Source organism: Chrysemys picta, chromosome 14 (assembly GCF_011386835.1).
Source record: "Chrysemys picta bellii isolate R12L10 chromosome 14, ASM1138683v2, whole genome shotgun sequence".
NCBI lineage: Eukaryota > Metazoa > Chordata > Testudines > Emydidae > Chrysemys > Chrysemys picta.
The window spans coordinates 42061023-42076984 of record NC_088804.1 but is presented as its reverse complement, the minus strand read 5'-3'; the positions used below and the strand labels follow the sequence as shown (position 1 = coordinate 42076984).

Here is a 15962-nt window from a genome sequence, read left to right as displayed (position 1 = left end):
AACCCCTTCAGGGGTGGAGGCCCCAGGGGTCCAGAGCGAGGGGACTCCCTGAGGGGGCCCACGGCAGAGACAGACGTGCTAAGGCTCAGAGAGGTGCGGATCCAGGAGGTGGAGGGGGCTGACCCCGAGAGAGAGTGGACCCCCGAGAAGGGCTGTCTCACTAAAAGGGGCACCCCCCCACGGACCGCACGGGGCCAAGAGTGGGCACGATCTGTGAGTCCGCGACACAGGTGCAGCCAGAGGTGTGTTGAGAGCTCCCTGCTGGGAAGCTCTTTGCCTGGCAGCGAGGAGATTCCTGGGGATCGCTCAGTGGCTCCAGTGGCGAGAGGACAGAGCTCAAAGCGTGGCGGGGCTGGTGTGGTGAGGCGAAGCTGCGGCCTGTCCCTGGTGGTGAGTAGCAAAGGCTTGGGGCTGGCTGACTGGTCTGTGCTAGGAAAAAGCTAGAGCCTAACGTGGAAGTGGCTACAGTGCTATTGTGAAGCTTGCTATAGCCTCACCTGGAGTCCTCTGCCTGGCTTTGGCTGCGTTGTCTGCAAAGAGCCGAGGAGGAGAGAGAAGGCAATAGGCCTGGAGTCTGTCTGGAAAGGAGCTAGCTGGGCTCTCAGTTGCCCTGTGCTGTAACTCAGGGGTGTGACCAGGGAGCGTAGGATACAAGGAAATCTTTTCCCACGTGACCCATGGAACTCACTGCTGCAGGATGTTAGCGGCAAGTAGCTTAGCAAGAGTCAAAGCCAGGCTTAGACACTGACAGGAGCACCGTGGTGAGGTCAGCAAGACTAGGGTGAGCAGGCCTTGCTCCTCCTGCTTGTGGAAGAAGCTGGCAGCCAGGTGGACTCAGGAAGGAAAAGTCCCGCCATTGGGGGATAGCGCTGCTGGCAGGGGGTGCGTTCTGGGGACTGCCCTTCTTCCCCTGGAGTATCCAGCATTGGCTGGGCTTGGAGACAGGCTGCAGAATGACTGGGACAGTGTGAAGCGGGAGCTGAGCTCAGGGCTGGAGCCTGACGCTGATGTGCCCTGGCAGGCGTGACGACGCTCACCGCTCCCAGCGTGGGGCGGGCTGCGAAGGAGCGCTCGGTGCCGGGGTAAACATGCCAGCCCGCATCAGGCGCATGGCCATGGAGGTGCGGGAGCATGGCCCTGTCCCTCCCTGCATCCTGCCCGCGGGCCCCGCAGCAGCAGGGGGGCCATCCCGCCCTTCGCTTCGTGCTCTGTGCACTCAGGCAGGGGTCCCAAGCGGCTGCTTGAGCTGTACTGCGAGGAGATACGGAGCAAACCAACCTCCTGGTACCCCAGGCCAGAAGCTGGGAATGGGCGACAGGGGATGGATCACCTGATGATTCCCTGGTCTGTTCATTCCCTCTGGCACCCTGGCACTGGCCACCATCGGCAGACAGGACCCTGGGCTGGACGGACCTTTGGTCTGATGCATTGTGGCCATTCTGAGGTTCAGGCTGGCAGGGGACTGAGTCCTGGGGGGAGCCACCCCAAGGGGCAGCCCTGGTCCTGCACGAGCCACCCACCCACCCAGAGCAGCAGCCCTTCTCCCAGCTGTGCTGAGCCCTGGGGCGCCAGGAGCACCCTGCCGAGCTACGGGGCGCAGGCGACGAGAGCAGGAGCCTTGGCTGAAGCCAGGCGGGGAAGAAGGGGGCAGCTTGGAACCCCTGGGGTCTCTGTCCTCACCCCAGCCACCTCCCAGGCCTGGCCTGCGTGCTGAGGAGACGTCGCCGTGTGGTGCTGGCAGGCAGGGACGGAGCCAAGCAGAGGGCACAGTGCCCTTCTCCAGCGGCCCTGTGTGAGGGCAGCTGGCTTGGTGCCCGGGGCTGTGGGAACACTCTCTCCGGAGTGGGCTGCCTGGCCTTGTGTCAGCTCAGCAGCACTGGGCCGGCCCAGGGCATGGATCAGAAACCCCCTGAACCCCACAAGCCAAAGTGGTGTGAGTCAGTGGGTGCCACGCCCCCCTGGAGCTCACCAGAGCAGGCCCGACCCCTGTGGCTAATGAAGGACGAGGTGCTGGGTGAGGCAGGGAGGGAGTCAGCCAGGCTTGTTGCAGCAGAGGAAGAGGGATTCAGGCCAGCCCGTTACCACTGGTTCGGCTGGAGGTGCAGGCAGGGCCGGCTCCAGGGTTTTGGCCGCCCCAAGCAGCCAAACAAAAAAACCAAAACAAAACAAAAATCTGCGATCGCGACCTGCGGCGGCAACTCGGCGGGAGCTCCTTCGCGCCGAGCGGGAGTGAGGGACATCCGCCGAATTGCCACCGAACAGCTGGATGTGCCACCCCTCTCCGAAGTGGCTGCCCCGAAGTGGTAAGCTGGTGCCTGGAGCCGGCCCTGGGTGCAGAGCCAAGGTCGAGCTCGGTCCCAATGCAGCCACTGCTTTCGTGTCCACTCTGCGCCCCTCAGCTGGGAGCCCCATGCCCAGGGGAACGAGGTCCCGGAGGAACATGGGGGTGAGGAGCAGGCTGAGGTTAGTGACCTCCTGGTGCCCACGTCAGAGCTCGTGTGTGTGCATTTCCCCGGCGAGCTGCTGCAGGGGCAGAACACATGGTGGGGCCCCATGGACTCCCTTGCAGGTGCCCCCTCCTGGGGCCGGGGAACTGTGCCAAACCTCATGGCTTTTCCTTCTAGCCGTCACACACCCGGGGCCTGTCCAGGGGGCAGCAAGAACTGGTCACTCTCAGGGCCCGGGGGGCCGAGGCCCCAAGGCAGTAAGTAAACGAGTGTGAGAGCAACGTAGGCCGGCCTGGCGCCTGCTCCCCTGGGCCCTGCATTGCACCCTGGGTGGAGGGGTCCAGCTCAGAGCTGAGGCCAGGCCCACAGCTGAGAGGGTGGGTCACTGCTAGGGGAGGGATGCTGGGCCTGGGAAGACAGCAGCTCTCAGAGCTGGAGCTCTGCCTTGGGGCCTGAGGAGCTGGTGGAGGGAGTGGGGTGGGGTGTTGACAGCCATTGGGACAGCAGTGACCCCAGGCAGACACCCTCTGCCTCCATAGCATCAGCCCGACCAGAGCTCTGCAGCTGGTCATGTGCCTTCCCCTAACGCCATCCGCGTGGGCTGGGCGTGTCCTCACGACAGAGCGCCGGGGGCTGGGGAGCTCTTCGCTAGGCGCAGCCTTGTCCATGGCATTGGCGCTGGCCCCTTTCTCCAGGCTGCGGGGGGTGGGGCTGGCAGCTGGGAGCCGTGCTCGGTGCGGTGGGGAGAGCGAGCTGGCAGAGCAGCCAGGCACTGGCGAAGGCAACGAGGATTCAGAACGACCCGTCCTTAAGGCTGGGGAGCGGCTTGCTACCCCTCCTGCCATTCTTCCAGAGCACTTCAATAGCCACAGAGCCCCCAGGTTAGCCCAGCCCCCCCCCAGCCAGGGCACTGCCTCATTCTGGCCTGGAGCAGCCCCTGCTCTTCTAGGCCCGCGCTGTGGTGCCCCTCGCCCCCATGCCCGAGCTGCATCCCTTTGCTAGGCCTGGCAGGGGCTTCCCACGCAGCAGCAGACTCCTGCTGGCGCAGTGACACGGGACCGTGTTTGTACAAATAACGTTTATTAAAACATGCAAAACCACGAGACATCTAGTGGGAGCAGAGAGCCAGGCAGAGAATGTGCCCAGCCTTGAGGCTGGGGCAGGAGGTCTGGTGCCAACTGGAGCACGTGACTTTTCAGAGCTTCGCTGTGATGGAGAAACTAACAACAGGGTCCGGGGCCCAGGGCTGCATGTCTCGCGAGCACCCCGAGCTCCCCGCTCTAGGGATGGGACACAGCACAGGGCCCGGCCGCTCGGAAGGGCGAGCGGAGGAGAGAGCAGCGTGGAAGGGGCCTGATAGAATCGCAGCCTCTGCGCGGTGGAGGGGACGTAGGGCAGGCTGTGGAGGGCAGGCCACTCGCTGGCTGGAAGGACAGACCTGCCCAGCTGGGCATGACTCACAAGAGCAGGCAACTGGCTGGAGAAGGAGCTGAAATGTGGGGCTTGCCCTATGGCTGCAGGGTGCTCGGGGCTGGCTTCCCCCTCCGCTGGGGCCACGGCTGCTCCTCCCAGACCTGCTGCCCCAGCCTGAATTCCTGCCAGCCACAGCACCTGCTCTGCCCTCGCCTAGCCCGGCCCTTCCTCCGCTGGCCAGGGAGGAGAGACGAGATCCTGGGTCCCCAGCAGGGAAAGGAGGCATCAGCTGCTCTCGCTAGGCAGTGAGCAAGGGTGATGCGGTGCTGGCCGTGCCGGCGGCTCTGCTCAGAGTTGAGTCCCAGCTGAGCCCACCCATCCCGGCCGGGGATCGGCGCACGGGGCAGACGTACCCAGGAGCCCTGTACAAGGGAGCGGGGGGGGAGCTAAGAGCGGACACAGCTCCAGAGGGCTTCGCAAAGGCCTCAGATCTTCCCTTCCAGGGTCAGTGTCTTCAGGTCGGCTGGCGAGTGGGCGCACAGCACGGCATGGGAGACGCTCCCCTTCTCGACCAGAGAGGCCACTGCCTCGCCCACCTCCAGGTGACTCACGTAGCCGGGGCGCAAACGCTCCGGGATCGCCACCCCCATGTCAATCTTCACCTGCAGGGGAAAGCGGAGCCAGTTACGCCCAGGCCGTCCACCACCAGCTGGCCAGGAGGGGGTGCCCTCGCCCGCATTAATACCCACAAACCTGCCCGAGCCTCAAGGGGCCCCGTGTTACTTGTATCTTCCTGGAGCAGGACCCCACGAAGCCAGGCGCTGGCCAGACACATGGAGGGGCCTGGGCTGCCCAAAGGGGCTGTCGAGCAGCAGCTCCTGTGAGCAGCAGCTCTGGGCGCTTTTGCTGACCTACATGAGACGCTAGCACCAGGTCAGCAGGGGGGCCAGGCCTCGCTGGGCTCTGCCCCAGCCAGTGCCCCTCCACCCCACCCACCCCGGACAGGGGGCACTGACCTCATTCAGCTTGCAGGGCACGTCTGGGTACTCCTCCCGGACCACCTGGCAGAAGGCCAGTGCACCCGCAGCCCCCAGCGTCAGGAACCCTGTGCCTGGCATGAGGAGACGCTCGCCAGCCCCTCCTGGAACAGAGAGCGATAGGGCTGGGGATGCACGCTAGGACTCACCAGCACCCCACAGCCGCACACATGGCAGCCCCTGCTGGCCCAGTGGGCGGCGAGGGGCGCTGGCAGAGCAGGGGACGGGATCTCCTCCCCTCACCTGTGATGAAGGTGTAGGAGCCGCTGGGGTTCTCCTGGACCAGAGGGAAGAACGCTTTCCAGGACGTAAAAGTGCTCAGCAACAGCGTTTCCAGGACCTGGGAGGGGGACACACGACTGTGTTCTTTCCTGCAGCGGCATCCCACCCCCCCGTCCCCATCACCCCCCCGCTGCAGGCTGCTGATCTGGGCATCCCGAGACAAGGCCCTGGGCCAACAGGGCCTGGCTGCTGCCCCGGGGACGGCCGCCCTTTGGAGACAGCACAGCACGCCGCTAACCCAACTCTGGGTGAGCCAGTCCTCAGCCCTGTCCTGGGACGGAGCTCGGGGGGCGCGGCTGTTCCCTCCCCCACGGCGCTCCCAGCAGCTCCTGTCCTGAGGCCTTGCACAGGGTGGCACTCCCTCGCTGTGGTTTCACAAGAGCACAGTGGAGTCTGGATCCCAGCCTAGCTCCCTCAGCATCCCCGCTGGCCCTCCCTACAGGCTCGCTGCTGCCTCCTCCCCAGAGCCAGCTGCATCGCCTGCCCACACCCACCCGCTGAAGCTCCTGCAGCGTCTGAGTGTGGGGGGGGCCTCCCTGCCACCAGCTGAAGCCCAGCGACGACACCACGTCCGTGACCTTCCCAACGCTCTTCAGCAGGGCTTCCTTGGCGGCTTCCGCTCCCTCCTCGGACCCTGGAAGGATTTCAGCAGCGAGTGAGTGCCCGGCACTGGGCCCAGCCCTGCGACCGCATGGGGCAAAGAGAACGGCCTGCAGGCAGAACCCAGCCCTGCCCTCGCTGCAGAGGGCTCCACGCAGGAGGGTCCTGGCCGATGACGTGTCTCTCTCTTGCCCGCTGGGGAGCGAGTCTGACCAGAAGCCCTGGAGTGGGGGGAAGCCCAGACTGCCCACTGGGCCTTACTCGGGCATAACTAGCCGGAGTGGAGCTGGCTGCAGCAACATGCTCTTCTAGCATGGAGCTCCCAACATGCGACAGAGGCCAGCTGGCTTGGACCCTCCTCTGGGGCTCTTGTCCTCTCCTCCAGTGGGGGAAGCCCTGGAATACGGGGCTCCCTGGAGGGACAGCCTGACACCAAGTGTCTCCCCTGGGCACTACTATCAGCCCCACAGCTCCTCGGCCAGCGTCCCTGGGAATCCTGCTGGCAGAGCTGCGGGCTGGGCCCAGCCATGGGCCTTACCCACATCCCCAATGAGCGTGTGCAGACGGTCACGGGTCGGCGCCGGCACAAAGCTTTGTAGTTTCTCCAGCCTGGCTCCATCGCGGGAGACGACGACGACTCGGAAACCTGTGGGCGAGAGGGTGTCGGGGAGACGCGGCCCGAAGCGTCCTGCAGCCGGCTGGAAGGGAGCTCGCGAGCACGGCCCCTTGGACCCCAGCACACACAGCCTCTGCCCCGGGCTTCCTGGGTCCTCGCACACCAGCACTGTCCTGTTAGCAGAGAGGGGTCGCGGCTTGTCCTCTGGGCGGCCCTGGGACCAGGCCTGGGGTGGCAGCGCGAGGGAGTCTCCAGAAACAGGGACAGTGCCCTGGGCTAGGGAGGGAGGGAGACGCTCCAGGCCTCCATTCCCTGCTCTGCCACAGGGAATCTCCATCTCCCAGCTGAGGAGGGGGTGATACTGACGCTCCTCCCTGTAGCAGCTCATCAGGAGAGCTGGGGTGAGGGCAAACTGCTGCGTGCTCCGGGCTAGCACAGGGGCGCGGGGAAGTGATGGAAGGAGCCTTGGTAAAGCCAGACCCTTCGCCTTCCCCTCTTGCAAGGGAGCTGCTCTCCCTGTCTCGTGACCCGCCCAGCACCCGGCCTTGCGCACACAATGCCACATCACGGGGCCTTGGTGGGGAGGGGGAGCTGCCCCAGATCTCCTCCTTCACCACAGCTCAGTGCAACACGTGCAAACGCGGCTGTGCCAGTGCCATGCTGCTCCCACCAACCCCCACCACAGGCGTCTGGGTGCTCGGCTGGGCGTGGCGCTGTCGGGAGAAAACACCAGAGTCATCTCTCTCTCCCCCATTTCTGCTTGTCTCGGCACGTGGCTCTCCCTTCAAACACGGGGCTGGAAGCAGAGCTGTTCATCGGGGCATCGCACCCATAGAGCAACAGCTCTGCCCATGCTGGGCCCCAGCCGCCTCCTGCCCATGGGTCTGGGTGGAGCCTTCTACACCTAAAACTAACCCCCGGCTGGAGGGTGCTGGCGTCCTAGAGAGATTTGGGGCACGAGCCAGGCTGCCGTGGGGTGAGATGCCAGGCAGTAAGAGGCAGTCAGGCTCCAGGCAGGCAGAGAGGAGGCGCAGCATGCAGGTGCAGGGGGCACCGGAGCGCCGAGGGCAGGCAAGCCGCCCAGCACCGTGCCATCGCTGGCAGAATTCGCACAGGCAGCTCTGCACGGCCGTGGCTGAGCTGGGAGCAGTGCGTGCCCCAGCCGGCCCATGCCCTTTGCTCGCTAGGGGCAGGCGAGAAAGGCTGGGCTGAGCAACACATCGGGGCAGCAGGCACCCACAGCGGGTTTCCCCTCACTCACGGGCGAGGTCCTGTCCCCCCCCCAGCAGGGTGCTCTCAGCTCAGCTCCACCCCAGAGTCAGCCGGCTGCCTGGCCGGACACAGCAGGTTTTTGGCCCTGTTGCTGCCCCAGATCCAAGGGTCTGCAATCATCCAGGAGCTGGCAGGGGCTGGTCTAAGCAGGAGGGGACCCGGTGTCACAGCCAGGGCAAAGCCCACGCTGCACCTGCCAGCCCGCATGTGCTGTGGTTAGAAAAGAAATCAACCAACTCCCCATCGTCACCTCTGCCAAACGCCCCACTCAGCCGGCTGCCCTTACCTCTCTCCAGCAGTGACTTCACTATCCCGGATCCCACCGTGCCAGCCCCTCCAAGCACCACGACCACTCTGTCCGAGGCAGACATCCCGGCGGCCAGACGGAGACCAGGCTAACGGCAGAGCCACGCCAGGGCCAGCCACCAGCTAGGCTGTGGCTGCTCCCAGGCAGGGAAATAAGTAGGGAAGGTGCATACCTAGCCCCACCTCCAACTCCCACGACCACACCCACCACCCACTTAGCCCCGCCTCCTGCTTCTGCCCCCACCCGTCCTTTGCCTCCTGTCTCACTATTGCTCAGGGTCAGTTCGAGTTCAGTGGGCCTGAGACAAACGCCCTGTCGGGCCACCCTGGATGCCACGCAGGGCTGAGTGCCTCGGCCAGTCCAGCCATAAGCGTCTGAGGGATGGGGCTCCCACCCTGCCTCTGGGAGACTCCACCACCCTGCCAGTCTCCTGGGCCCATTCCTCCCCACTCAGCTCCGGCCCGTGTGGTCCATGCCAGCCCTTCCCTCGGTCGCTGCCCCCTCCTGGCAGTCATTTAGCGGAGAGCTGTGGCTAGCGAGGTCAGCCAGGCCCTCCCCGCTCGCTCCCTCTGCAGCTCCTCACTGCCCGCTCCCTCCTCTCCCCTGCCTGGGCTCTGTGTCCAGCTCCCCCTCTGGGAGTGCCCCAGGGAGCCGCCACCTCTGATCTCAGGCTCTGCACAGACAGCTCCCCGACACGCCCACTGCCCCCTCCTCGCTCTCTTGGCAGGGCAGCCTCTGACACGGCCCCCCCGTCCTTCGGGATGCCCCCATGGCTGCACAGGGGGACCGGGCGCTAACTCGGGGCAAGGTGGGGTTCCTCTGCACCAAGACCACTGTCCCGTTGACTCCTTTGCCCTCTGCTCTGTTCAAGCCACAGACCCGTCTGCCTCTCGCTCCCGTTCCCTCCACTCGGGCTCGTAGCTTCCGTCTCTGGGAGGCAGCTCCCCGGCTCTACACTCCTTTGGCTCGTCCCTGGCTCCCCCTTGCCCCCGTCTGCGTGTCATAGGGCAGGCTCCCGGCTTCCCCTCCACTTCCCTCACTTAACTGCTTCTCTTGAGCACCAGGAACAGCCGTGAGCCGAGCTCCCGTTCCTCTCACCCCCAGCCTCATGAGCCTGAACTCTCCGTCAGCCCTCCCCAACTCCCGAGCCCTCCCCCACTCCCGAGCTCTTCGCCGCGCCGGCCACACGTGCTGCGGCCTGCGCTCGAGTCCCGTCAGCGCCCCAGCTCCGTGCCGTGCAGCTTGCCCTGCGGGCTGCCTGCCTCCTTCCACCCAGAGCAGCATAGCCATGTGCCCACCGGCTGCCGAGGGCTCCCCTTGGGCTTCAGGTTCTGGTTCAAAATGGCCCAGCCAACCTCTCTGCTCCTCTTCCAGCTCCCAGTCACCTCCTCTCTGCCTCTCCACCACCGATGGAAGAGCCTTCTCCTCTGTCGCTCTTGCCGTGTGGAATGGCCTCGCGGGATCTCTGCCACGGGAATATCCAACCTCATTGCTTCTTCGTGGGCCCCTCTGCTGCAAGGCACTCTGGGGGGACCGGCTGCATGACCAGGGCCTGACCAGGTGCGTGCCACAGACAATCCCTTCCCCACACCCAGGAATGGGATCAGCAATGCCTGTGTTTGGGGCGGGAGGGGTGTCTGTCTTTCAGTGAGGTTAGCACTGCCAGTCCTGGAGCCGGAGAGCCCCCTCCATTGCCCCCTCCAATGTGAGTGTGCTTCCCACGGCCAGGCCGACCTAACATTCCTGCCCACAGCCCCTCCACGCCCTGCAGCAGAACCAGCCTGGGACCTGCGCTCTCCGTGGGCTGGCCGGCCTGCGCTGCGGGTGCATTAGCACTGCTCTCAGGCAGTGCCCGCTGTGGCAGGCTTGGCCCCGCCCCAGGAGCTCACTATGAAGACAAGGGCAGCTGAAGCCAGCTCCTATGATGCCAATAGGCTGCATCCCTGGTGGGCAAAGCCTGGGCATAACCCTGCTCCGGTGGCCACAGCTCCCGGCCCCGGCGCTGTGCTCAGTGGGGCTGGTTCTAGCCCCACGGCACCATCTAGCGTTCGAACCAAGAGTACCCCCTTGGTGCCTGGCGGGCTGTCACCACGGCAGGCTGAGAGTCTCGAGCTGGGACCCTGGCCAAGGCTGGGCGGGGAAGGGGCTGCAGCGTGCTTGGGTTTCCCCTGTGGTGGGTGCATTTACCCCCTACCTGCAACCACCCCCATTGCACGGAGGATTTGGGGCACTGTGCCTTGCAGTCAGCGGAGCCGTGCTGTGCCCATGGGCCACGGGGGTGGCAGCAGCTAGCGAGGCCTCTGGGGAGGCCAGGAATGGAGGCCGAGGGAAGGCGCTGGTGCCCTGGGGAGACCCTGGCCTGCTGGGCACCACTAGTGTGGCCAGTGGCTTCCTGCCCTCCTACTGGCCCAGCCAAGTTCTGGGGTGGGACGGGGCAGATGGGCAGGCAGAGCCTCCAGGCCTGGGGGTGGCTTGGGGAGGGCGGCTCTGGGTGGGACAGGGGTGTGGGAAGAAGCCCCAGGGCTGGGGGTGCCCTGGGCGTGGGGGAGCCCTGCCCAGGGGGCAGGTGGGCGGGTGCCCGGGGTGCTCTGGACAGGGGTCCCTATGCAGGGTCTCTGGCCAGGCCCAGCCCCCTCTCTGGGCTCCGCAGGGGTCACACGGGGAACCAGGCCTCCCTGCAGCTCCCCGCCCCCGGCCAGTGCTGACCCCGGGGGCGCCCCAGCGAGACGGGCCGCCTGGGCCGGCAGGGAAGGGGTTAACCCACCAGTGGGCGGGGCGCCCGGAAGCCCCGCCTCTCGGCACGTGACCTCCACTGGCCATGGGGCGGAACTAGAGGAAACCGGAAGTTGTTGCCCGGCGGAGGAGCGGAGAGATACTGGGCCGGCAGGTGAGTGGTGGCGGGGGCCTCCGCCCCCCCTTACCCCACAGAGGGGGCGTGGCCTCTGTCTCTCAGCCCCCCTTACCCCATGGAGGGGCGTGGTCTCTGCCCCCTTACCCCACGGAGGGAGGGATATCTATGTCTCAGCCCCTCCCCCTTTACCCCACGGGGGGCAATCTCTCAGCCCCCCTTACCCACAGAAGGGGGCGGGGCCTCTGTCTCAGTTCCTCCCCCTTACCCTAAGGATGGGGGCGGGGTCTCTGAGTCTCCTCCCCCTTTACCCCATAGGCTTTGAAGGGGTCTCCCTCTCTGCCCCCCCCTTCACCCCCTATACCAGGGTGAGGGGCTGGGTATGTCTGTGTATCAAAGGTGTCTTTGGGGGTGACAGGACAGTCCTGGAGGGAGAGGCCAAGGGTTGGCCCCACCCCGCCCAGCCCCCTTCCCCAGCCTGGGCACTGGTTGCTGAGAAGTGGGGCAGAAGAACCCCTGCAGAGCCGGGAGTGGCTGGCAGTGTCTGAGTGAACCGCTAAGGGGGAGGGAAGCTGTCCTGACTCTCGATGATGGAGTTGGAGCAGGGCAGGGCAGAGCTGCCCCTGTTTGGGTTGCACAGGACTTTCTGGTGGCCCTGGGTGGGTGCTGCCATTCGTGGGCTCTTAGCCGCTCACCCCTGCCCTCTCCGCGACTCTAGGATGGGCTCCAGCTCCCTGGTGCAGCAGGAGTACCGCAAATGTCTGGAGAGGGATTTCCGAAGGGGCCACTCTGGAGTCTGCACTGACCTGGCCCTGAGGAAGTTGCTGCGGCAGCACCTCCTGGCGGATCCGGAGCTGCACTATGCCCTGCGGAACGATGTCTTTGCCACGCTCGCCAGCAGCCTACGGGGATGGGAGGCCCTGCCCTTGGCACTCAGGGGGCTGGCCAGGGCCTTTGAGGTCCTTGAGCTGGCAGCTGTCAATCTGCACCTCCTCCCTTGGCGCAAGGAGTTCAGCACAATCAAGGTGAGCATTGGTGTGTGGTCAGGGTGCCGCCTGGCTGCACCGGTATCTCTCCTGGGCGTGCTGGATAGAGACAGGGAGCTGCTGAAACAGGGTGCGGGGCCATGCCGAGCACATCACTGAAGAGAGAGAGGGTCACTCCAGGAACTTCAGCATAGATTCCCTGGGGTGCAAATTCCCTAGGGGGATAGAATATTGGGGCCAGTCCCTCGTGTAGCGGATGATTACACTCGTGCCCAGACAGATCTGGGATTTGTTAGAGACCCACCCCCGATCTAACCCCAGGACGGGGAGTCAGGAATGATCCCTCCGGCAGCAGCATAGGTGTGTGTTGGGCCTTTAGACAAAGGGATCCCACCACGATGGAAACCCCGCCTGTGCCTGTATGGCCCCGAGTGGCTAGAACACCAAGGGGCAGAGGTACTTCGTCTCTGGGCAGCGTCACTGATTGTGTGGCCATCACACAGTCTCGGGTTCAAGGATCTTAGCAACGTGATTGGGATAGTCACAGAAATGGGCTGGGGGGTCAGGGCTGTGTACGACCTGGGACCAGCTAGTCCCTTGATGCAGCGGGCCGTGTCTCCGAAGGAACCCCAACGTCCCTGAGGCACCCGCAGCTGATGTTCGGAAGGTGAACGAAGGTGAGGAGGGGCACCACCCCGGTCTGACTCCACTGCCTTCCTGGGAGTTGAATTTCCTACCCTGCCTGGCAGGCCCGGGAGCTGTGGCATCCTCTGGTGGCTGTGGTGCCTGGAGCGCCCTCCCCACTAGGGCAGTCTGGAGGCTAGTGGTGGCGGTGACTCTGCTTTGCGCTGTTGGGCAGGGGCTGAGAATTCAAGCTGCTCTCACGGTGCCGTGGCCTTGGAGGTGCTGATCGCTTGTTGTGTCAGTGTTTGTGGGGCGGAGGCGGGGTGGTGAGGTCACCAGGTTAGACTGGCTCGTTGTGTCAGTGTTTGCGGGGCGGAGGCGGGGTGGGGAGGTCACCGGGTTAGACTGGCTCGTTGTGTCAGTGTTTGTGGGGCGGAGGCGGGGTGGGGAGGTCACCGGGTTAGACTGGCTGGGAGGTGGCCAGCTGCGTGCTCAGCAAATAACGCGGTGCTGCTGTTGCAGATGTTCTCGGGGGTGTACGTGCACTCCCTGCAGGCGGTGCTGTCAGACAGTGACATCGCAAAGAGCTTCCACAGGATGGGGTATGTGAAGAGAGACGACCATCACCTCGTGGTGTCCCAGCCACCCCCGGGAGCTGAGCTCGTCCAGGCTGCCTGCAGCTTCTTTGCAGCAAGGGTGGAGTGTGAGATCCTGGGGGAGATCCTGTGGCAGCTGGAGCCATGCCAAGTGTCTGCTGAAGACCTGCTCCAGGTGCGGAGGGGCACCAAGGACCTGGACGGCTGTGTGGAGAAGCTGCGGAGACTTGCAAGATGGCCGAAAGGCAGAGAGCCCAGAGCCAAGGTGGCTCCTGGCTGTGCTGAAAGCATTGATCTCTATGGGGAGGAGCCGAAAAGCCCAGCGGCTGCGACCCTGTACGGTGACCCCATGGGAGCCAGGCTGCAATCATCCCTATGGGGTTTGTCCTCCCAGGAGCTACACAGGCCCCCCAACCTGTGGGGTGAGGCTGTTGGAGGACCTGGTCCTGAGGATCTCGGGGGAAATGAGGGAAGGATCTGGGACAACCGGAGGGCTAGTGAGTCTGGCCAGGAGCAGCCTTATAGAAATGAGCCCGACTCAGAGGCTGCCGCCTTCTCTTTTATCTCCTTAAGAGGGGCGCTTAGCAGGATCAGTGACTCGGGCTCTCCTGAGAACATGGGGAGCACAAACCCTTCTCTGAGCTCCCCCTCTGACACTGCAGTGCTCGAGTCACACGAGGCAGCCAGCTGCCTAAGGCCCCGCTCTGCTGGCAAGGTTATGCCCTCGGAGTGCAGAGCTGCCAGCTTCTCGCCCCAGCCTGCAGAGAGACCACGGGAGCTGCCGCCTGCTGCCCCATGGCTAGAGAGCAGCGAAAGGGAAGTGCTGGAGTTACCGTGCTACCAGCTGCATTCATGCCTGGTCCGAGGTGCTCTCCCCTCCTACTGCTGTGCCACCTGCTGCCTGCTCCACGCCAGCTGCTGTGATGCCATGCAGACCTGCAGGAGCAGCCACTGCATGCAGGAGCTGCAGAGCGAGGAGCGGAAGCGCCTGTGGTTACAGAGGACCGAGGTGGACATGCTGCTGAACGAAGGCTCTGGGGCTCGGCCCTAGCTACGGGACGAGCTGCCTCCCCAGTGCCTGCAAATGCTGTGGGATGTGTCAACCAAATCCTACCTCCAGGGGAAGCATCAGGACTTGCCTGATGCCACCCGGTTCTGTTCTAGGGGACGCCTCTGATGGCGGCGCTCATTTCCTCCCCCCACCCCGCTACAGCGGTGCTCTGTAGAGACTCGCCCCAGATCCTCCCCTGCTGTAGCTGCCCTACATTCAACACTATTACTCTTCCCTCCCACCTCCTGTGAGCCAGTTCCAGGGATTGGCCTCCACTGTGGCTCTGGCATGATCTCCTGGCCCTGTTTAGTCACAGCTCTAGCATCCCTCTGCCAGAGGAGCTGGGGCCTCTTAGCTCACAGGCTTCTCAGGACCTAGGTAAGGACAAGGAGAAACGAGAGACTTGCTCTTTTTCAAGCGATTCCCTTGAGTTGGTGGAAGGATGCTGCTCTGTAGCATGGCCCATGTGGACAGCTCTGCCCCTGCTCCAGGAGAGAAGCACCGACGAACTGTCCACCAAAGGCCAGCCGTGAGAGGAGAGAAGATGGCTTGGGGGAAGATCTCGTGCTGTTTCCCAGCTCATGCTGGTCCTACCCATTGCTGCTCAGGCTGACTGGCCTTAGGGTCTGGGTGGGACAAAAGGTGCCCAGGGGAAGAAGTGTCTGGGTTTCTGGCAGTGGGCGTTTGAGCTAGAGCAGCTTTTGCCCCAGACTGACGGGTCAGAAGGAAATGACAAACGCTTTGAGCATCTGCCCTTTATTGGGTGATGTCTCCTGCACCCTGCCTGCCTCAGCTGCTCTGGGCGAGTTCACAGCCTTCAGGGAGTTAGCAAGCTAGGCTCTTGCCCTGCAGTATTCCCTAGTACCAAATCCCTGTCCTCAGGAGCGCTGTGGCACTCTGGGTTCTCCAGAATCAATGGTTGCTGGAGCTTTGGAGGAAGGGTTACACTGTTAGTCCCCCGGGTGCAGTGCATTAGGAGTTCCCTTGTCCTATGGCTGATGCTCCAGCTCCTTGGTCAGCAGAGCCTTAGGCATTCAGTTACCATCTCCCCAGGGCTCAGATCTGATGGCTCAGGACTCTACTCCTTCGCCTAGGTCACTGCTTGCACCTTTCCTGGGAAGGTGGGGAGTGCTTTGGGGCAGAGCAAAGCTTCTCCCTCCCGCATCAAGGGTTAAGTGGAGTGGGCACTGGCTCCTGGAAATGACAGCCTATCCCCTCCCCATGTGCACAACCCAGCTGGAAACTCAAAGGCAGCAGAATGCTGGACCCAGGAAAGCCAAAAAGGGAGCTGCCTGCTGCTGTTGCCTGGGGGGGCATGTCCCCCTCTTGCAATGCTGTTTAGAGCAGCACTGCCAGGGCTCCCGGCTCAAACTCAGGGAGGGGAAGCTGAGAACACTGGGGGTGGCCCCCAGTTTCAGGGTGAGGTGGCTGGAATCAGTGCCAACAGCCAGGCACTAAACAGCCACCCTGAAAACCCACCCCAGGTCAAATCCAGTGGTGATGAGTGCTGTACCTTCCAGGGCACGGGGAGAGTGTGCAATAGGATGGCACCCGTGCCTTGCAGCTGGCCCACTGTCAGTCTGCACTGGCCAAGTACCCCAGCTCCTCTGGCTGGGTAAGGCCCCCTTCCCAACTCAGCTCTTGCTGGTAACCCTCACCTCACCTCACCTCAAAGAAAGAACGTTGTCTATCACCTCCACAGTTACCTAATAAAGTGTTTTTCTTGCTAGCCTGGTATTCTGGCTCCCGGGCAGGGTGTGGGAGCAGGAACAGTCTGAACTCATCCTATGCCACACAAATTCCACCTGCCCATTACCAGTGGCTCTTGCTTCAGACTTTCATGTCCTTAACACGCTAATGTCGGTGGCTCATTAGCCGAGGGC

The 15962-nt window shown here is 63.9% G+C and overlaps 2 protein-coding genes across 2 annotated transcripts; one reads left to right on the top strand and one right to left on the bottom strand.

Moving 5' to 3' along the window:
* Window positions 1–3510: 3510 nt before the first annotated feature.
* Window positions 3511–8175, bottom strand: LOC101939494 (uncharacterized). Its single transcript, XM_065567364.1, has 6 exons — window positions 7954–8175; window positions 6318–6425; window positions 5674–5813; window positions 5141–5237; window positions 4877–5001; window positions 3511–4522 (listed from the first exon to the last, which is right to left on the bottom strand). The coding sequence occupies exons 1-6, from the start codon at window positions 8036–8038 to the stop codon at window positions 4346–4348; spliced, it is 732 nt and encodes a 243-aa protein (XP_065423436.1). The 5' UTR covers window positions 8039–8175; the 3' UTR covers window positions 3511–4345.
* A 2577-nt stretch (window positions 8176–10752) lies between these two features.
* On the top strand, window positions 10753–15808 carry SPATA2L (spermatogenesis associated 2 like). Its single transcript, XM_005308185.4, has 3 exons — window positions 10753–10861; window positions 11541–11847; window positions 12955–15808. Exons 2-3 carry the CDS (start codon window positions 11542–11544, stop codon window positions 14077–14079), a joined length of 1431 nt encoding a protein of 476 aa, XP_005308242.1. The 5' UTR covers window positions 10753–10861; window position 11541; the 3' UTR covers window positions 14080–15808.
* Window positions 15809–15962: the final 154 nt, after the last annotated feature.